Genomic DNA, 22,551 nt, shown 5'->3' with positions numbered 1-22,551 from the left:
CTGTTCAATCTTATTAAATGGCAGGATATACCATTTCTGAGGACAAAGAAGTTACAGCTACAAACCAAGGAAATTATACCAAATCATTGTGAAGTCACTGTTAGATACCAGTTGGAGCAATGTGCCCTCTTGTGAGCACACATTATAGAAAGGACATTAATAGAGTTATGAAGGTATGAATAAAATTATTAGAATGTTTCAGAAAAGGGAGATTTCACTGACAAGGAAATACTGACTAGTTCTCTTTTAAAGCATAAAAAGATTATGTGAATCTGGAAAGTGTCCAAAACAAACTGAAGATAAAGTACCTCTGAAAGCAGCAACTTAACTAGAGGAGCTAAATTTAAGATAATGTGCAGAAAGTAGATAACACAAGTTTTTTTTTAAATGGCGCAAGTTAAGATCAAGCATTCTCTCTCAAACATAGTTGCAATAGGATATAAAAGATATATACTTAAAGGAATACATTGCATGGCTTATATAGAGTGCACTTATCCTATATATCCACGTAATGGACCAATTTTTACAGTGAAATTTAGGGGATCACACAGATATTAGTTTTGACCATGGTAAGTAACTTCATCTTTATGGGTGTCAGGAGGTCGAATAGGTGGCAAGTCAGTGTTCTGGGTATTGGGAGCTTGGATGGGTGGGCGGCTGGAACCAGGAGGTAAGTCTGCATTCAGGGCGTCGGGTGGTTTGATGTCGAGCGGCCAGAAACAGGTGGCAAGCCTGTATTCAGGGCATCTGGAGCTAGGCTAGAGTCTATGGTTGGGTTGTCAGGAGCTCTGGTGGGTGGGTGGCATGGGACCTAGGTGAGAGTCCACTGTTGGGTGCTCAGATGAGTAGGCGGCCAGGGACTACTAGGCAAGAGTCCACATGCAGGATGTCAAGAGCTCTGATGGGTGGGGTCTTTTACACATGATACATGGAAATTGCCAGATTTTGGGGGCAAAGATCGGAAGGGTGTGTTAACTTTGACATGGTATCGACTATTACGCAAGTAGATACGGTAATGATTTCTCTCTGAAAAAAATTGGCTTAAGTGCTAAAGACTAGACAGCCTTTCTGCAGTGCAAAATTAACTCTGGACTTTATTTCACTTTTGGTTGAGAGTTGACAAAGGAATAGGAATGATTGTGGAGTAATAATGCATGATTCATTAATATTTCACATTCACTCCATTCCCCAAAGATCTCTGAAGCTTTGCAATTTACAACCTCTCCAGATACCTAGTGTCTGAACCTTCTGAACTAACCTCCCACGTGGGACCTTGTCAAAGGCCTTACTAAAATCCATGTAGACAACATCCACAGCCTTTCCTTCATCTATTTTCTTGGTAACCTCCTCAAAAAATTAAGATTTATTAAACATGACCTACCAGGCACAAAGCCATACTGACTATCCTTAATCTGCCCTTGGCCGTCCAAATATCTTCTCTCTCAGATCACCCTCCAACGATTTATCCACCACTGACGTCAGGCTCACTGGCCTGTCATTTCCTGGTTTACTTTTGGAGCCTTTTTTTAAAAAACAAAGAGAAAACACGAGCTACCCTTGAATCCTCCAGCACCTTACCCGTGACTAAGGACATTTTAAAAATTTCTGCCAGAGCCCCTGCAATTTCTACACTAGTCTCCTTCAATATCCAAGGGAATATCATCAGCCCTGGGGATTTATCTACATTTGCTGAAAGATAGCAAGCACCTCCTCATCTTTAATCTCTAAATGTTCCATGCCTCTATTGCTTGTTTCCCTTCCTTCCTTATACACCATGCCATTTTCCTGAGTAAATACTGATGTAAAAAAACAACTTTTTAAAGATCTCCCCCATCCCTTTAGGCTCCACGTGTAGACGACCACTCTGATCTTCTAGGGGACCAATTTTGTCCCTTACTCTTAACATAGTTATAGAAACTCTTCAGTTTTATCTTAACATTATCTGCCAAAGCAACCTCATGTCTTCTTTTTGCCTTTCTGATTTCCTTCTTAAGTATTTTCTTACCTCTTCTAGTACCTCATTTTCTCCTTGCTGCCTATACTTGCTATATAACTCTCTCTTCTTAACTAGATCACCAATATCCCATGAAAACCAAGGTTCCCTATGCCTGTAAACCTGGTCTTTAATTCTGATAGGAACATGCAAACTCTGCACTCTCAACGTTTCGCCTTTGAAGGCCTTCACCTAATGAACACATCCTTGCCAGAAAACAACTTATCCCAATGCACTCTTCCTAGATCCTTTCTCTCATTTCCACAAAATTGGCTTTTCTCTCATTTAAAATCTTCACCCAAGGACCAGACCTTTCCTTATCCATAATTAACTTTGAAATTAATGACATTATGGTCACTGGTCCCAAAATGTTCACCAACACAGACATCCATCACTTGATCTGTCTGGTTCCCTAATAGGAGATCAAGTATTGCTTCCTCTCTCGTTAGTACCTCTATAGATTGATTTAGAAAACTTTCCTGAACACCTTTGACAAACCCCTAGCCATCCAGCTCTTTTACAATATGGGAGTCCCAGTCACTATGTGGAAAGTTAAAATTTCCTACTACTACAACTTTGTTTCTTACATCGGTCTGCTCTCTCTCTACAGATTTGCTCCTCCAATTCTCTCTATTGGATGGTCTATAATACAACCCTATCAGTATGGTCACATCTTTCCCATTCCTCAGCTCCACCCATATGGCCTCGATAGACAACCTTCTTCGCTGTCTTGTCTAAGCACAGCTGTGATATATTCCCCGACCTGCAATGCCACCTCTCCCCCTCTATTACGTCAGAAACAACAGAACCACGGAACATTGAGCTGCCAGTCCTGCCACTCCTATAATCAAGTCTCACTAATACTAAAAATGTCATAATTCCATGTGCCAATCTACACCCAAAGCTCGTCTGCCTTTCTGACAATTCTCTTTGCATTGAAATAAATACGTCTGAGAGCATTTCTATCATGTACAAACCTTTGATTGCTGTCTAGACTTGCAGTCCTTGCATGACCTTTATCATCCTCCACCCCACTATCTACTCTAACACTCTGGTTCCCCTCCCCGTCAAACTAGTTTAAACCCATTGGAGGAGCTACCCACCAAAGATATTAGTCCCCCTCAAGGTAAGAAATTTTATTTCATGCTTGAAAAATCTTCCCTTGTTCTTTGTTATTGTTTTATGATGATGCTACTGGGCTGGGATCAGAGCGGTGACCTCAGGCAGGTTCGGCGATGATGGTGGGGAAGTTTTGGGGATCTGCGACAGCGGCAGGAGGAGGGATCTTGGGCAGGATCAATGATGACGGTGGGGAAGTGTCTGGGATTGGAGCCGGGCATGTTTGGCGACAATGGTGTCTGGGATTGGAGCCGGGCAGGTTCAGCGACAATGGTGGGGTGTCGGGGATCAACGACGTTGGAAGGAGCAGGAACCTCGGGGTCTTGGGCAGGATAGGCGTCAGCAGATAGAAATCTGATGCTACTGGGTTACTTAAAGCCACTTCTCAGTTATTTGAAAAATGCAGTGAACCGATACATGACTGGTCCTGAGCGTTTCAGATAATCAGAAATGTAGTGTACTATGGTGAGCCTTCGTTTAAAAAAGGACAAGCCAGTTAACCTTAGGCCAGTGAACATAACATTAGTGGACCAAAGTTGCTGGATGGGATTCAGAGGTGCAAATCTATCACCATTTAGAAAACAAGGAATGATTAAGGAAAATCAGCATGGCTTTGAGAGTGGGAAATTATGCTTCACAAATTTGATTTGAGATTTAATTGCAAAAGTGACTAAGAAGACTGATGAGGACATGGCGAAAAATTTTAACAAAGCTTTTGAAAAGGTTTGGTGGATGGAGTCAATGAGTAGCAGTGGAAGATTATTATTCGAATTGAAAGCCTATGGGTAGTAGTGTGCCACAGATCAGTGCTGTTGTTTGCCAGCTACATGAAACATTTGGATGACAATGTCGTTAGTATAGAACAATATTGCACAGTAGAAGCCTTTTAACATAATTTTGTGCTCACCAATATAAACCTACTCCATCATTAATCCAACCCAATCTATTGAGGTAGGGAAAAATAATATTATTGTGAACTAGGTTTCCATAGGTCAGCACATTATTGTGGGCTACTGTACTATAACGCTATACGTTCTAACCTCATGCCCATAAACCTTTATTTTTCTTTACTCCATGTACTTCTTTTAAATGCTCCTATTGTTCCAGCTTCCACCACCATCCCCAACTACATTCCAGATATTCACCACTTGGTTTAAATAAAAAAACTTGCGTCTGAAATCTCCCCAAAGTGTTCCTCCCCTCATCTGAAACTGATGTCTTCTGGAATTTGCTATTGTTCCCCAGGAATAGGTGCTGGTCACTTATGACCTTGTATATCTATTATGTCGCTCCAAAGAGAAAAGCTAGAGTTCAATCAACCTTGCTTTTAAGACATGGCTCTCTAATCCAAGCCACACCCAACAATAGTTGAAGGCAATTCCTACACACAAAATTCTAAAGGAAATATGAAGTTGTGAAACTGAACTTTTAAAAAAGGGCAGCATGGTTGGTATAGAGGTTAGCGCAATGCCTTTACATTGCTTGCCATCGGGACTGTGGTTTGAATTCCTTGCCGTAAGGAGTTTGTACATTCTTCCCATGGGTTTTCCTCAGGGTCTCCGGTTTCCTCCTACCATTTTAAACCTACTTGGGTGTAGGTTAATTGGGTGTAAATTGGGCAGCATGGACTCTTGGGCTGAAATGGCCTGTTACCGTGCTATATGTCGACATTTTTTTGAAGGACTTTCCTGACAAGCCTTAATCTGACTGAAAGACAGAGCAGACTGAGGAACTAAATGACCTCTTCTATGTCAACAGAATGGAACAACTACATCTGGAGTCTGTGGCAGGTAGAAACCAGGTTAACCGGATCTCTCCAATTAGAATATCACCTACTGCTTGACATCCTTTTCAAAAAGCATAACAAGATTTTCCTGCTGCAGAGGAAGAGAAGGTAACCAAAACCAAAGGAATTCAGTTAGATTTCATTACCTGGTAGAGTTTGATGATGTGTTGATGATCCAGCAGTTTCATTATTTGCACTTCTCTATAGATCTTCTCCAAATTCACAGCATCCAGTTGAGACTTGTCGATGATTTTTATTGCAACCTGTTGTCCAGTTGAAAGAAAAAGAAAAATATTAAACATGCAAATAGATCAAGTCCCGATCTCTCTGAATTCCCATGGTCATAAAGAGTTAATGGGTTTAATTACTATTTTGTTAGCCTGCTTGCTACAAGAGCCCTAAATTCTCTACATTGAAGGACAAACACGAAAGCTGCAGATGCTGTGATTGTTGTAAAAACAAAAAAAAATGCTGGACGAACTCAGCAGGTCTCACAGTGTCAAGGTACTTGCTCATACACGAAAAGTTGGAGATATATCTTTACCTCCTATGGATATTACAAGACCTCTCGAGTTCTTCAGGCATTTTTGTGGTTTTGCTTGCAAGTCAAGCTGTTGGTTTTACTTTCCAACTTTGAAAAATGCAAATAAAATGTTCAATGAAATAATAATTTTGTTTTTCATTCATTTTTATTGATTTAAGCGATGACAGAAAATGCTGGAAGCACAGAGCAGGTTATTCAGTCAAAAGGAGAAGCACATTTCCCTTCTTCGTCTTGGAATATTGAACCAAAGGACAAACTATATTTTTCTGTACAGAAATTAAATGGAATCGAATACTTCTGGCACAATTTTTCCTCAGATTCCACACTTAAAATTTCTTACCCTCTATTTCTGTTCCATGCATAACAACTAAATTTTCCATGAAAACTTCATTTTTGTTTCAAATTTCCAACATTACAGAAAATGCATTGAATGATACAGCACAAGAACAGCCAAAATATCTGCACAACTATGATGCCAATCAAAACTAATCCTTTCTGCATGCACATGGTACAGATTCCAAAGTCCATATCCCAAAGCTATAGTTGCAGCAGGTGAAAAAGGTGAAGTTAATGAAGCTGGAGCTCTGGGTTCACCACTGGAACAGACAAGAGTGTAGCGACAGATATTACAAGAACACAGGAAGTATAAGCATAGAAACATTGAAAAATAGGTGCAGGAGTAGGCCACTTGGCCCTTCAAGCCTACACCGCCATTCAATATGATCATGGCTGATCAGTACCCAGTTCCTGCCTTCTCCCCATACCCCTTGATCCCCTTAGCTACAAGGGCCAAATCTAACCTACTCTTAAATATTGAAAAGGAACCTGCCTCAACTATTTCCTGTGGCAAAGAATTCCACAGATCCACCACCCTCCGAGAGAAGACACTTTTCCTCATCTCAGTCCTAAAATAACTTTCCCCTTATCCTTAAACCGTGACCCCGGTTCTGGTTTTTCTCAGCAATGGAAACAACCTACCTACGTCTAGTCTGTCTAAACCCTTAAGAATTTTATATGTTTCTTTAAGATCCCCCCTCAATCTTATAAATTCCAGAGAATACAAGCCTAGTCTATCCAACCTTTCTTCATATTCAAGGCCTTCCAACCCTGGTACCATTCTAGTGAACCTTCTCTGCACCCCCTCCATGGCGAGGATGTCCTTCCTCAGATAAGGAGGCCAAAACTGCACGCAGTACTCCAGATGTGGTCTCACCAAGGCCCTGTACAGCTGGCAGATCTCTGTACTCAAATCCTCTTGCTATGAATGTCAACATAACATTTGCCTTCCTCACTGCCTGCATGCCCACTTTCAATAACTGATACTCAGCAACACCCAAGTCTCTCTGCATCTCTCCTTTTCCTAAACAGATACCATTTATATAATAGTCCTCTTTCCTGTTCTTACCTCCAAATCACTCTGCACCCTCCTAGCATCCTCAACACAGCCAACCCCACTACCCAACTTTGTGTTGTCTGCTATCTATTCCCACATGCAAGTCATTGATATATACTGTAAACAACTGTGGCCCCAGCACAGAGCCCTGCAGTACCCCACTAGGTTGCCATTCCAAAACAAACCCATTTATACCTACTCTGCTTCCTGTCCATCAAGCAATTCTCTATCCACTTTCATACCATACCTCCTATACCATGCTTTTTAAGTTTGTACGCTAGTCTTCTGTGCGGAACCTTATCAAATGCCTTAAAGTCCAGATACACCACATCCACTGATCCACTCTACTAGTTACATCCTCAAAAAACTCTATGAGGTTCATCAGACATGATTTTCCCTTCACAAAACCATGCTGACTCTGTCCGATGATACCACTACTCTCCAAAATGTACTGCGATTGCACCTTTAACAACTGATTCTAGCCCCTTCCCTACGACCAATGTCAGGCTAACTGGTCTGTAGTTTCCCAGTTTCTCTCTCCCTTCCTTCTTAAGGAGTGGAATTACGCTGGCCACCCTTCAATCCTCAGGAACTAATCCATTATCTAAGGAGGTTTGGAAAATTATCACTAATGCATCCACTATTTCCTGGGCTAATTCCTTCAGCACTCTTGGATGCAGACCATTCAGCCCGGGGGGGGGGGGGGGGTGTTTCAGTTCGGCGGGCAGCAACCTCCTTTGAAGAAGACCGCAGAGCCCACCTCACTGACAAAAGACAAAGGAGGAAAAACCCAACACCAACCAACCAATTTTCCCTTGCAACCGCCGCAACCGTGCCTGCCTGTCCTGCATCGGACTTGTCAATCACCAACAAGCCTGCAGCAGATGTGGAGATACCCCTCCATAAATCTTTGTCCACGAAGCCAAGCCAAAGAAGAAAGAAAAGAATCCCTGCAATTTAATACAATCCCTCAATTTACAATTATTTCCTTTATACCCTCCCTCACATTAGGTCCCCGATCCTCAACAATTTTCTGAAGATTAGTTATGTCCTCCTTGGTGAAGACAGAACTAAAGTAGTCATTCAGACAGTCTGTCATATCCTCATTCCCCATGATTAATTCACCCGTTTCTGTCCGCAACGGACCCACATTTGTCTTAACCAACCTCTTTCTCTTAACGTATCTATAAAAACTCTTACAATCATTTTTTGTTTCCAGCCAGCTTCCTCTCATAATCTCTTTTACCTTTCCTAATTAATACTTTTGTCCTCTTCTACAGAACTCTGAATTCTTCCCAATCATCAGGAATATATATTTTTTTGGCTAATTTATATGCTGCCTCTTTGGATTTGATACTCTCTCTGATTTCTCTTGTTAGCCATGGATGCGCTACCCTTCTTGATTTATTCTTTTTACAAACTAGGATGTACATTTGTTGTACTTGCTCCAATCTATCCGTAAACGATTGCCATTGCATTTCTACCGTTAGTCCTTAAGTACCATTTGCCAATCTATTTTAGCCAATTCACATCTCATACCATCAAAGTTACCCCTCTTCAAATTCAGAATCTTTGTATATGAATCAACTCTATCACATTCCATTCTAATGAAGAATTCCACTATATTGTGGTCGTTCTTGCCCAAGGGGTTCTTCACTACAAGATTGTTAATTAATCCTTTTCCATTACTCAGTACCCAGTCTAGAAAGGCTTGTTCCCTCGTCGGTTCCTCGACATGCTGATTTAGAAAACAATCCCGCATGCATTCTAAGAAATCCTCTTCCTCCTTACCAATATGGTTCACCCAATCTCCATGTAGATTAAAATCACCCATTATAACTGCAGTCCCATTGTTGCACGCATTACCAATTTCCTTCCTAATGCCATCCCTAACCTCACTGCTACTGTCAGGTGGTCTGTACACAACACCCACTAGCGTCTTCTGCCCCTTTGTGTTTCGTAGCTCTACCTACATTGATTCCACATCTTCCAAGCTAATGTCCTTCCTTTCTATTGCATTCACCTGTTCCCTAACTAACAATGCTACTCCATCTCTTCTTCCATTCCGTCTATCCCTCCTGAATGTCGAGTAACCCCGAATGTTGAGCTCCCAGTCATGGTCCCCTTGAAGCCATGTCTTCATGATTCCAACTATATCATAGCCATTAATAGCTATCTCCACATTCAATTCATCCACTTTATTACGAATGCTCCTTGCATTGAGACACACGGTCTTCAGACTTACTTTAGCCACATTCTTATTCCTTTTACCATTATGTAAATAAGTATCTCTTTTTGATTTTAGCCCCAGTCTTACCTGCCTGTCACTATTGCTTTTCACCTTGCTATCTTTTGCCTCTGTCTTCTTTTTACACCCCTCTGACTTCTCTGGACTAGTACCCATCCCCCTGCCACATTAGTTTAAACCTTCTCCAACAGCGCAAGCGGAAAAAACCCCCAAGGACATTGGTCCCAGCCCTGCTCAGATGTAGACAATCCTTTTTGTACCAGTCCCATCTGCCCCAGGACTGGTTCCAATGTTCCAAGAATCTAAAGCCTTCCCTCCTGCTCAGACTAGTTCATGGCACTGGTAACAATCCAGAGATTATTACCTTTGAGTTCCTACTCTTTAATTTATTTCCTAACTCCCTAAATTCATCTCGCAGGACCTCATCCCTTTTTTTTCCCCAATATCGTTGGTACCGATATGAAGTATTACAGCTGGCAGTTCATCCTCCCCTTCCAGAATGTCCTCTATCCATTCCAAGACATCCCTGACCCTTGCATTCGGGAGGCAACATAAGAACCAGGAATCTTGTTTGCAGCCACAGAAACTCCTGTCTATTCCCCTTACAACTGAATCCCCTATGACTATTGCCACTCTTTTTTCCTGCCCTCTTTCACAGCAGAGCCACTCACGGTGCCATGATCCTGGTTACTGCTGTCTTCTCCTGGTGGGCCATCTCCCCTACAATACCCAAAGCGGCATATCTGTTCTGCAGGGAGATGACTGCAGGAGACTCCTGCACTACCTTCCCAGTACTTTTCTTACTTTTGGACACGCAGTCCCTATCCTTCTCTATCCTCTGAAACTGTGGTGTGACAAACTCACTAAAGGTGCTATCCACCAGCATCTCAGCATCCCGGATGCTCCAGTGCCGACACGCGGTCAAACAGGAGCTGCAGCTGGACACACTTCCTGCATACGTAGTCCCCAGGGACATTGACAGAGGAGATGGCAGGATTCATGGACACTCAAATATCTCTGAAGGGACTGACCTTTACTTCATGATAGGGGTATCTATCTGACTAATGGGGTTTCCTTGTGTGTCTTTATGGGCTAACAAAATAAAACAAATTTTGGTATATTACTTAGATGAAAGAAAGGAACCTTGAAAACTTAGATTTTAAACTGATAGGAAGGGGTAGGGACAAATCAAACAGTGTGGAAAGTCTGACAAAAAGGATGAACTCACAGCATGGTTAGATACATGACCTGAGACAGTATAGTCATAATGGAAGTATGGCTGAAAAAAGAAGCAGGATTGGCAACTCAATGTTCCAGGTCACATATGCTACAGATATGATAACATAACATAACATAACATAACAATTACAGCACGGAAACAGGCCATTAGGCCCTTCTAGTCCGCACCGAAACAAACAAAAGAAGAGAGGATGTTGTCTTTTTCATTAGGGACAACATCATAGCATTACGAAGAAAGGATATTTTTGGAGGGTTGTCCAGTGAAGATATAAAAGTGGAGCATAGAAATAAGAGGATAATTACTTTGATGGGGTTGTGGCCACTGGAATCACAATACCACACAAGGCGTTTCTAGAGTGAATTAAATGGATTCACTCTTCATCATCTGCGCAACCTTTTAAAAGCCAGAATCACGTGCTCAAGATGCTCTGACGTTATCACGCATTTATGCCACATGGCCAGTTCGACGCCTCCTGGGAGTTGTAGTGCTGCCATAGCACCACTACATGCCCCCCACCCCACCGGCAGAAAGGTTTGTCTGTCTTTTCTGTTGTCGACCTCTGCAATGTTGGCTGCTGCAGTGGGAAAGACTTGTCTACCTGAGCTGGTCAATAGTGACTGTGGCTTCCCTCCAGTCCAAAACACAGGTTAACCTAGTTTGTCGGAGTATCCCATAAGATCCTTTGTAAGGCATCTATAAAGGTTGACCAAGTGTCCCCCTTAGGACAAAAACATATTCGCAATTTTTAAAGTCTTGAGGCACAAAAGACAATGGTGGTATTGGGGTCAATTTTCCTACAGTCTCCCTTAGCCTGCTCAACAGTTTCTTAAGATCACTGCTGGAGTTGTAAAGGTAGGGGACGAACTCCACTAGAACCACTAATGGTGCACTGTACACGTGCTCTGCAGATGATGATTTAAGGTCCTCCTTTGGAGTTGTTCTAATGTCCACTAATATCCAGGGAAGCTCATCAGCCCAGTTTGAGTCCTCTAACCAAGCCATCAAGGTTGACTTGAGATATCGATGAAATATTTCCACCATTCCATTGGCCTGGGGATGATAGGCATTCACGTAATGAATTGTTGTACCGAGCAAACGAGATAAGGCCGTCCACAGTGAAGAAGTAAATTGTGGTCCTCTATCTGAAGTAACATGCATCGGTAAACCAAAACAAGACACCCAGGAACTGAGGAACACCTGAGAACAAGTGTCTATAGTAGCATCTACCATAGGCATGGCCTCGAATCTTGAAACAGGAAGTGGACCAACGATGCCAAATGGACATGAGCAAACGCTGTGTTATTGCAGGGAAGGACTACAGTGGTGCCTTAGTATGTCGCTGAACTTTTGATTTTTGGCAGGCAATGCAGGACGTCACCATTTGTGTAATGTCTTTTTTTTAAGACCGTGCCACATGAACCTGCCCGAAACCATACGAGCGGACATGAGAGACCATGCACAGAGTCAAATACTTGATGTTTCCATGATGTTGGAACTACTGGGTGTGGATGTCCCATTGATATATCACAGAGGAGTAGTTTGCCATCAACTCCAAACTGGACATCTTTCAAATGTAGGTTCATGATTGAAATCAGATAGGCATTTATCTCATGGCCACGTTCTTGGGCTACGGCCAAAGCTGCAAAGTCAATACCTTGATCGACGGACAAAACCTCAAGTTGAGCAGAGCGGGAAAGAGTATCAGCTACTACATTGTCTTTTCCAGAAATATGTAATATTCTTGTGGAGAAATCAGAAATGAATAATTCCCATTGTTGTCGAGCTGACCAGGGCACTGCAACCTTGGAAAATGCAAATATTAAGGGCTTGAGGTCGGAGTACATAGTAAAATCTCTGCACTCTAAAAACAATATAATGGAAGTGTCAAATAGACAAGTAAATAGCCAAAAGCTCCTTATCCAAAGCTTCACAAAGATGGCAGTTGAAGAATGCTAACAGTTTCCATTGCCCGTTGATATATTGATGAAGTGCACCTCCTACGGCCAACTGGAAGCGTCTGTAGAAAGGGCGGTGGCTACATTTAAAACTGTTTAAGAAAGGGTCTAACTGTTTAAGAAAGGGTCTAAATGTAAACCTGGGAATTATACGCCCGTGAGTCTGACGTCTGTGGTGGGCAAGTTGATGGAAGGTGTTCTGAGGGATGGTATTTACAAATATTTGGAGGTACAGGGATTGCTAGGGAATAATCAACATGGTTTTGTCAGGGGTAGATCATGCTTGACAAACCTGATTGAGTTCTTCGAAGGGGTTACAAAAAAGGTTGATGAAGGGAAAGCTGTGGATGTTGTCTATTTAGACTTTAGTAAAGCTTTTGACAAAGTTCCCCACAGGAGGTTAGGAAAAAAGGTGGAGGCATTAGGTATAAATAAGGAGGTAGTGAAATGGATTCAGCAGTGGTTGGATGGAAGGTGTCAGAGAGTAGTGGTAGAAAATTGTTTGTCCAATTGGAGGCCGGTGACCAGTGGAGTTCCTCAGGGTTCGGTCCTGGGTCCACTATTATTTGTTATATATATTAACGATCTGGATGTAGGGGTAGAGAATTGGATAAGCAAATTTGCGGATTGGTGGTTTTGTGGACAGTGAGGTAGATTACCGTAGATTAAAAGGTGATTTAGGAAGGCTGGAGGTGTGGGCTGAGAAATAGCTGATGGAATTTAATACAGAGAAATGTGAGGTGCTGCATTTTGGAAAGGCAAATTTAAATAGGTCATATACATTGAATGGTAGACAATTGAGGAGTGCAGAGCAACAAAGGGATTTAGGAGTTATGGTAAATAGTAACCTCAAGGCTGATATTCAGGTAGATGGTGTGGTGAAGAAGGGATTTGGAATGTTGGCCTTCATAAATCGGAGTATTGAATTCAAGAGTAGGGAGGTTATGATGAAATTGTACAAGGCATTGGTGAGGCCAAATTTGGAGTACTGTGTACAGTTTTGGTCACCAAATTATAGGAAAGATATAAACAAAATAGAGAGAGTGCAGAGAAGGTTCACGAGAATGTTGACAGGATTTCAAGGTTTGAGTTACAGGGAAAGGTTGTGCAGACTGGGGCTTTTTTCGCTGGAGCCTAGAAGATTGAGAGGGGACTTGATAGAGGTGTTTAAGATTTTAAAAGGGACAGACAGAGTAAACGTGGACAGGCTTTTTCTATTAAGAGTGGGGGAGATTCAAACTAGAGGGCATGGTTTAAGATTGAAGGGGGAAAATTATAAGGGGAACATGAGGGGAAATTTCTTTACGCAAAGGGTGGTAGGGATGTGGAATGAGCTTCCAACAGACGTGGTTGAGGCCAGATCATTGGTTACATTTAAGGAAAGACTGGATAGTTACATGGATAGGAGAGGACTGGAGGGGTATGGACCGGGTCCTGGTCAGTGGGACTAGGAGGGTGGGGATTTGTTACGGCATGGACTAGTACGGCCGAACTGGCCTGTTCTGTGCTGTAAGTGGTTATATGGTTATAACACCCAACCCCAACCAATCAATTTTCCCCTGCAGCCGCTGCAACCGTGTCTGCCTGTCCCGCATCGGACTTGTCAACCACAAACGAGCCTGCAGCTGAAATGGACTTTTTACCCCCTCCATAAATCTTCGTCCGCGAAGTCAAGCCAAAGACGAAGATATGAGTAGCTGAGATAATGGCATAAGTCAGCAAATCTTTTGTCTTCAAGTCCAATGTGTGGTTCTAGTGTTTCTGGACAGCAAATCAAAAAGAGGTTTCATGATGAGTTGCTCCCGGAAGAAACCAATGGTAAAAATTTACCATTCCCAAGCATTTCTGCAGGCTTTTAACTGTAGCAGGTCTTGAGTACTATCAACTTTGGATGGCAGCAGAGTCAAGAAATCAATATTTCTTGTTCAAAAACACATTTATCCGGATTGATGGTCAGTCAAAACTTTTGAAGACATATAAAATGCGTATGAAAATGTTCCAAATGTTCTTCCTTAGTCCCATTGGCCATTAAAATGTAATAGAGATAAATGAAGACATTGGTCATACCACATCCTAAAGCATCCATCACCCATTAAAATAATTGAGTGGCATCCTTTAATTCGAATGGCATTCGTAAAAATTCAAACAACCCAAACGGGGCAATTATTGCTGTTTTTGGAATACCTTAAGGCTCTACTGGTACTTGGTGACAGCCATGCACCGTTTATTTTGGAGAAGATCGTTGCATGCAAATTGGCTGAGAAATCCTGAATATGTGGCATCAGATAACGATCCAGGATGATGGCGTCATTAAGCTGCCTGTAACCTCCACAAGGTAGTGAAGCTCCATTGAGTTTCGGGACCATACATAATGGAGATGTCCAGGGGCTGTCAGAACTACGAATTATGCCTAGTTCCCCCATCTTGGCAAACTCTTCCTTAGCTAAGCACAGCTTCTCTGGAGGCATGTAGCATGCTTTAGCATGGATAGAAGGGCCCTTAGTATAAATGTGATGAGTAATACTGTATTTTGCAGTGGATGCAGAAAATGTAGAGTAGTAATCTCAGGAAAATCTTCCAACAGCTTGGTGAATTCATCTACAGGTTTCTTTGGCTTGGCTTCGCGGACGAAGATTTATGGAGTGGGTAAAAAGTCCACGTCAGCTGCAGGCTCGTTTGTGGCTGACAAGTCCAATGCGGGACAGGCAGACACGATTGCAGTGGTTGCAGGGGAAAATTGGTTGGTTGGGGTTGGGTGTTGGGTTTTTCCTCCTTTGCCTTTTGTCAGTGAGGTGGGCTCTGTGGTCTTCTTCAAAGGAGGTTGCCGCCCGCCAAACTGTGAGGTGCCAAGATGCACGGTTTGAGGCGTTATCAGCCCACTGGCGGTGGTCAATGTGGCAGGCACCAAGAGATTTCTTTAGGCAGTCCTTGTACCTTTTCTTTGGTGCACCTCTGTCACGGTGGCCAGTGGAGAGCTTGCCATATAACACGATCTTGGGAAGGCGATGGTCCTCCATTCTGGAGACGTGACCCATCCAGCGCAGCTGGATCTTCAGCAGCGTGGACTTGATGCTGTCGACCTCTGCCATCTCGAGTACTTCGACGTTAGGGATGTAAGCGCTCCAATGGATGTTGAGGATGGAGCGGAGACAACGCTGATGGAAGCGTTCTAGGAGCCGTAGGTGGTGCCGGTAGAGGACCCATGATTTGGAGACGAACAGGAGTGTGGGTATGACAACGGCCCTGTACACGCCTATCTCTGTGAGGTTTTTCAGTTGGTTGTTTTTCCAGACTCTTTTGTGTAGTCTTCCAAAGGCGCTATTTGCCTTGGCGAGTCTGTTGTCTATCTCATTGTCGATCCTTGCATCTGATGAAATGGCGCAGCCGAGATAGGTAAACTGGTTGACCGTTTTGAGTTTTGTGTGCCCGATGGAGATGTGGGGGGGCTGGTAGTCATGGTGGGGAGCTGGCTGATGGAGGACCTCAGTTTTCTTCAGGCTGACTTCCAGGCCAAACATTTTTGGCAGTTTCCGCAAAGCAGGTTTACTTAATGTTTAAAGGCACAGAGCAGGGGTATAGGCGTCTGCCAGAGGAATAGTCTGAAAAGTAGTTCCATCTATTAGCCAACACCCTTTTAAGTCGACGAGGAATGAAAGAGCCTGAAGAAAATCTGCACCAAAGGTCGGGATACTGCTGATATAATAAATGGCCAAGTGCAGAGATGATTCTCTGGTGCCAAAGGTCAGAAGGTTGGAACTGTTAACTGCTTGTAGTTGCACGTTTGGGGTAGGATGGTATGTGTCAAAACTGGGGGTGGACCCATGTCCACCAGAAATTTTCATTGGGACAACTGGTCCCATTTGTAGGCTTGCGGGTTTCTTGCCAAAAGCCGCAGCCCTTACTGGCAGTTGGCCTGGGCGTTTCCCGCAAACATGCAGGGTGGAAGGCACTTGTGGGCATTTACTCCCCAACGTCTGTGATAATAACACCAAGACAAGGTGTCCACAGGCTGCTTGCTCATCTTGGGGCGTTTCCTGCTTGGAGGAGATGATGTGCTAAGAGCACTAGAGTGTGACGTGGGGTCAATATAGGAGGGGTTGGTTGTGCAAACTTGTCTTTCCGTGCAGTGTTTTAGCCAGTCATAGAATGTCTGCCTCCGCAGCTACAGCCCTTGGGTCTTCAAATGAATACCAGGATAACAAGAGCCTAACGTCATCTGGCATTCGCTCTAAAAAGAGCTGCTCAAATAACATATTGGGCCTTTCGCCAGCTGCTAGGGTCGAAGGGTCGAATGACCTACTCCTGCTCCTATCTTCTATGTTTCTATGCTAGGAACATCCATTACTTCTGAGTTGCTTAGTGACAACCTGGTCCAGGGGATTGACAAGATGGTAATAACGAGTGGTGTCCAATTCAACTTTGCAAAGGTGAAATTGTGCTTCAGTCTTTTGGAACCACAGTTCAGGCTCAGCTGTCCAAAAAGGTGGTAGCTTCATAGTGATGGCTGCAGAGTCCATGTTTGTCCAAAAAAATGTTTTTGAATTCTTTGGGATCACCCATTGTGGCCAGGATGAAGTAATTACATAAAGAGTTTCTAGAATGAATCAAACAGATTTACTCTTATCACCTGCGCAACCTTTTAAAAACAAGAATCACGCGCTCAACATGTGTTGACGTCATCACGCACTGACGTCACATGGCCAGTTCGATGCCTCCTGGGAGATGTAGTGCCACTACAAACTTGTATTATTGGCCACCTCAGGAACAATCAAATAGATCACAGACAGCAATAGAATTGACATGGTTGTAATAGGAAGTGAATTCAATTTCCCTCACATTGACTGAGATTCTGAAGACTCTAAAGGGCTTGGATGAGGCAGATGTTATTGAATGTGTCAAAAAGATCATCTTCAAACAACTTGAAGATGATCCAACTAGTGAGGGTGCAACACCTGACCTCTTTTTGAGACACGTGGCTAGACAAATGACTGAGATGTCGGTGGGAGAGTACTTTGGGACCAGTAAACATAGTACTGGTTCTCAAGTTAAATTCCTTCTCTTGGGCAAGGCAAATTTTGACAGCATTATGCAGAATCCTGAAAGGATTGATTGGGAGGGGCTGTTTGGCATGTGAGAGGCTTTTAAGAGAGTTGGGGAAATTTCAAGGAAAACATGTTCTGTCACAGCCTAACGCAGTTTTTAATTCTACTTTCCAAAACATTTACTGGGCACAAAACCTATTTGGTTCTTTGTATGAAGAAAATAGAGACAATTCGAAGTCAATTTCATTCATATCAGACTTCTTGTCAAAATAAATGCGGCAATTACATTTTTGGATTTGTGCAATTCAATGATGAACCTTTAGGTACACATGTGTTCTATTAAACTCAGTCCAGATCAGACCAAGGAAGTTCCTTCCCCAACATGATTTCTTTCATTAAAATGGTCAGGACCTATACCCTCTGCCATTCACCTATCGTCACAATCACTCCACAACAGATTCAATATCGCTGGCTCTCCACTCAGTTTTGGAATACCTCAAAAACAGCTTCTCATACATCTGGCTGCTCTTCATCAACTACTGCTCAGCCCTTAAATACCATTATTTCCTCAGTGCTGGTCAAGAAGCTACAAACACTGAAACTGAACCCACTCTGCAACTGGATCCTTGACTTTTTCCACCAGAGGACCAGTCAGTACAAATTGGAAACAATGTCTCCTCCTCACTGATAATCAAGGATGTATGACTGTGTGGCCAGGCACAATTTGAATACCATCTACAAGTTTGCCGATGACACCACAATTGTTGGCAGAATCACAAATGGTAATAAGGAAGAGTACAGGAGGGAGACAGATCATCTCTGAGTGGTGTCACATCAACAACCTTACTCTCGAGGCTTACAACTGCCAAACTTCAAAAATTATTATAGAGCCGCACAATTAAGATACCTATCAGATTTTTATCAAACAAGGGAAAAACCGAGATTAGAATTAGATAAAATAGGGGAAAAGATACCTGAACACATATTATATAAATGGGACGAAAAATTGGTACAACATAGAACTTCCCCAGTATTACACCATCTCCTCAATATTTGGAAAAAGATTCATGTAGAAAGAAATAAAACAAATTATCAATTACCAAAACTAATATTGACGCAAAATAAGCTACTCCCTTTTACAATAGACAACCTTTCCTTTAGAAAATGGGAAAAAAAAGGGATTAAAAGAATAGAAAATTGTTTTTCAGGAAGTAGATTCTTATCCTTTGAACAAATGAGAGATAAGTACAATATAACTGGAGATACAGCGCTGCCATATTACCAACTGAGATCCTACTTGAAAGATAAATTAGGAAGCAACTTGAGTTTACCAGAGGGAAGTAACCTTGAATATGTGATTACAGATACAATGTTAATCAAAAGATTTATAACAAATATGTATATTAAACTGCAAGAAAAGGAGAATGAGGAAACAAATGGTAAAACTAAACAAAAATGGGAACAAGATTTAAATATAAAGATAAAAAAGGAAACATGGGAGAAATTATGTTCTGGAACGATGAGAAATACAATGAATACGAGGCTGCGTATGATACAATATAATTGGTTACACAGACTATACATTACACCGCAAAAGTTAAATAAATGGGACCCAACAGTATCTGATAGATGTTTTCGATGTAAAAAAGAAAGGGGAACAACAATTCATGCAATCTGGACATGTGAGAGAGTAGAAAAATTTTGGGATGATCTCAATCAGATATTAAATAAAATAACAGAAAACAATATACCTAAGAATCCAGAGATCTTTCTCCTAAGTAACATAAAAAATAAAGAATTTGGAATTGACTTGGAAGATGCACAAAAAAGATTTGTTAAGATAGCCCTAGCTGTAGCAAAAAAATGTATTATGTCAACCTGGAAATTGGAAGATAATTTGAAAATACAACAATGGTATATAGAAATGAATAAATGTATTCCATTAGAAAAAATAACATATAGTTTAAGAAATAATATTGAAATATTCGAACAAGTATGGGAGCCTTACATTAAATACAATAGCGAAAACCTACCGGGGACAAACATTACCTAAGTTGATGGAAGGAGAAGGAAAGAAAAGAATGGACTCTGTAGAATTTCTGGTGTATTTTTGTTGAATGACAACGTTGGCTGACTGAATTAATGCAACCTAGATTGTATACCTAAAATGGATGAGGGGGGGTGGGTGGGGGGGTGGCTTGGGAGGAGGGAGTGGGGGGGGGGGAGAAAAAGTCACTGTAAATGTGTGAAAAAGAAAAAGTGTATATCATGGCTATTGTGATTTATGGTGTGAAAAATAAAAAATTTATATTAAAAAAAAGAACAACCTTACTCTCAACGTTAGCAAAACCAAGATGTCCTCAGAGGACTCAGTCGTGGAGAAGGTCAAGAACTTCAAATTCCTGGATGTCAACATCTCTGACAATCTGTCCTGAGAGCATTCTGGTTGGTTGCATCACTGTCTGGTATGGAGGCACAAAATCTCAGGACAAGAATAAACTCCAGAGGGTTGTTAACTCAGCCTGCGACATCACAAGCACCAGACTTCACTCCATTGATGACATCTATGAGGTGGTGTCTTAAAAAAAAGCAGCCTCTATCCTCAAAGACCCCCACCACCCAGGCCATGCCCTTTTCACTCTGCTACCATCGGGAAGGAGGTGCAGGACCTAAAGATGAGCACTCAGCAGTACAGAGACGGCTTCTTCCCCACTGCCATCAGATTCCTGAATGATCAATGAACCAAAGATACTGCCTTCCTTTTCATGCACTTTTAAAAAATATATTATGCTGTAAGATAATTGCAAATCTGAATGTTTTCACTATGATTTTGCTGCTGCAAAATACGGAATTTTGTGATTTCATGACAAATTCGGATTGTGAGGATATCTAGCCTTTTAAACCTTTTGTTACACATTCATTCAAATTATTTTTGAATATCATAATTGTACCCACTTCTTTAGCTTCCAATGGCAGCTCATTCCATACATGGACCATTTGCTTATTTTGGGATGTGGGAGGACCCACACCACTTGGGAGAAATCCATGCAATACCAAGGAGAATGTGCATGGATTCCCTCATCACTATACAGGGCCCTAAAGAGTCCTTCCAAGTGAAGCAACAATGGTTAATATGAGGAGGTCATTTACTGCATCCAGTGCTCCCAATGCAACCATCTCTACATTAGGGAGACTAGACGAAGGCTGGGAAACCATTTTAATTCCACACTGACATATCTGTCCATGACCTCATGCCTTGTCTAATAGAGGCCACCTGCATGAACAACACGTTACATTTTATCTTGCAGACTAAAACCAAACAGCATCATAATGACCTCCAATTTCTGTTAGAGCCCCCCTCTTCTGGTCACTCTCTTTCCCTACCCTTCTGTCTCCTTTCCTGCAGCTCTCCATTCCTTTCTCTTCTTTCTATTGGAGAGCTGCCTTTCTTATCCCTCTCACTCCTCAGCTTCTTTCTCTTCCATCCTCCCACTTGTGTCCACCTATGACCTGTTTCCTGTTAGCAGGTGCTCTACCCCTTCTTTCTTCCCCATCCCACCTTTTTATTTAGGTGTCCAACTATTTTTCCAGATTCCTGACAAATCGTTCAGGCCTGAAATGTTGATTGCCTTTTGCATTAAACAAGCCCACAGATGCTGGGGTCAAGGGAAACACGGACACATGCAGCAGAAACATTGCAAGTCACGCAGCATCCAAAGGCAGTGTTCTGTGTAGATTTTCTTGACAGAGCCAAAAGTGTGTTGAAGCCATAAGTGAGCTACTTACCTTTATTGGGTTAGTTGTGGGCATCGGCGGTGCCCCAAGGTCAAAGGCTGCTATGCCCGGTTTTTACCATAATTTTGGCGGCTGATACCATCGATACTGCCCCTTTCCAGCACCATGTTTCATCCACACATGCGCTCTTTCTCTTCAGACTTTTGCATATGTACAGCAGGTTTTGTGTCCTGGGGACAGTTGATGAATGTTTCGCATACTGGGGACGGACAGCTGGCGCTTGCACAGGAGTTTGGGCATGATTCCTCAGAATTCATTAGCCCGTCAACTGGGGTAACGGGTTAAAGACTAAGAGGGGGAGTAGGGCTAGAATGTTAATGTTGACATTACTACAGACATCATTGCAAGTTATTATCGTTCTTATTATTGGAATGTTATGTTATAAATAGATCGCTACAAGTCCTTTGTGTTCATTCATTAAAAACTCATCTGGACTTAGTGAATTAAATCGAAAGAGGGGATTGGAGTATAGGAACAGAGACGCCCTTCTGCAGTTGTACAGGGCCCTGGTGAGACCTCACCTGGAGTATTGCGTCCAGTTCTGGTCTCCAAACTTGAGGAAGGACATACTAGCTCTAGCGGGTGTGCAGCGCAGATTTACAAGGTTAGTTCCAGGGATGGCGGGGTCGACATATGCTGAAAGGCTAGAAAAACTGGACTTGTATCCGATGGAGTTTAGAAGGATGAGGGGGGACATGATTGAGGTCTACAAAATCATCAGGGGGATAGGCAGGGTGAAGTCGGATTACTTGTTCCCAATGATGGGGGAGACGAGGACTAGAGGGCATAGTTTAAGAATACAGGGTAGGCCCTTTAGGACGGAGATGTGAAAACCTTTTTTTACCCAGAGAAGTGTGAATCTGTGGAATGCTCTGCCACAGAGGGTGGTAGAGGCAGATTCGCTGATTATGTTCAAAAGAGAGTTAGATAAGACTCTAGTGGGCAAAGGAGTTAAGGGTTATGGGGATAAGGCTGGAAAGGGGTACTGATTGATGGTAGTGATCAGCCATGTTCTGTAAAATGGCGGTGCTGGCTCGACGGGCCGAAGGGCCTACTCCAGCTCCTATTGTCTCGTCACAAACAAGAGCCCCACCTAGCCTCAAAGTGGCCTTTTATGGATAGAAGTCACTACATTTAGTCAACAAAAAAATATTGTTGGAACAGAAAAGGATATGGAACATTTGGAGGGGAAATAGTCCTAACAAACATCTTTGGTTTGGAGAATATTGAAAATAATACAGCAGCCATATTGGAAATGCTGAACGCAGACTGCTGATGGTAATTCATCTCCTTTGATCCAAGTATCAGCCGCAGAGGAGTCCAGAGTTGCTAAACCTAGAGCAGGATGTCCTATAGATATATTGGAAGAGCCATTTTCTGAGAAACAGCAATATTATTGACTGCAGCTGTTGTGGGAACTTGCTTGTTGAGAACCG

At 42.4% G+C, this 22,551-nt stretch overlaps 1 protein-coding gene across 4 annotated transcripts in view; it reads right to left on the bottom strand.

Annotated features, from left to right (window-relative positions):
* Nucleotides 1–22,551, bottom strand: part of LOC138741619 (serine/threonine-protein kinase SIK2-like) — a 261,937-nt gene that overhangs the window by 171,685 nt on the left and 67,701 nt on the right. For 2 of the 4 annotated variants that reach the window (XM_069895961.1, XM_069895962.1), the window contains exon 2: nucleotides 5,045–5,161. In XM_069895961.1, the coding sequence (XP_069752062.1) occupies nucleotides 5,045–5,161 (117 nt within the window). Of the gene's footprint in view, nucleotides 1–5,044; nucleotides 5,162–19,647; nucleotides 19,778–22,551 lie in introns of those variants that run through there. The other 2 variants (XM_069895963.1, XM_069895964.1) reach the window with 2 other exon arrangements.

The sequence above is a fragment of the Narcine bancroftii genome, chromosome 8 (assembly GCF_036971445.1).
Source record: "Narcine bancroftii isolate sNarBan1 chromosome 8, sNarBan1.hap1, whole genome shotgun sequence".
NCBI lineage: Eukaryota > Metazoa > Chordata > Chondrichthyes > Torpediniformes > Narcinidae > Narcine > Narcine bancroftii.
Note: the sequence above shows the minus strand (reverse complement) of the source record. Positions and strands in the feature narration are given on the sequence as shown.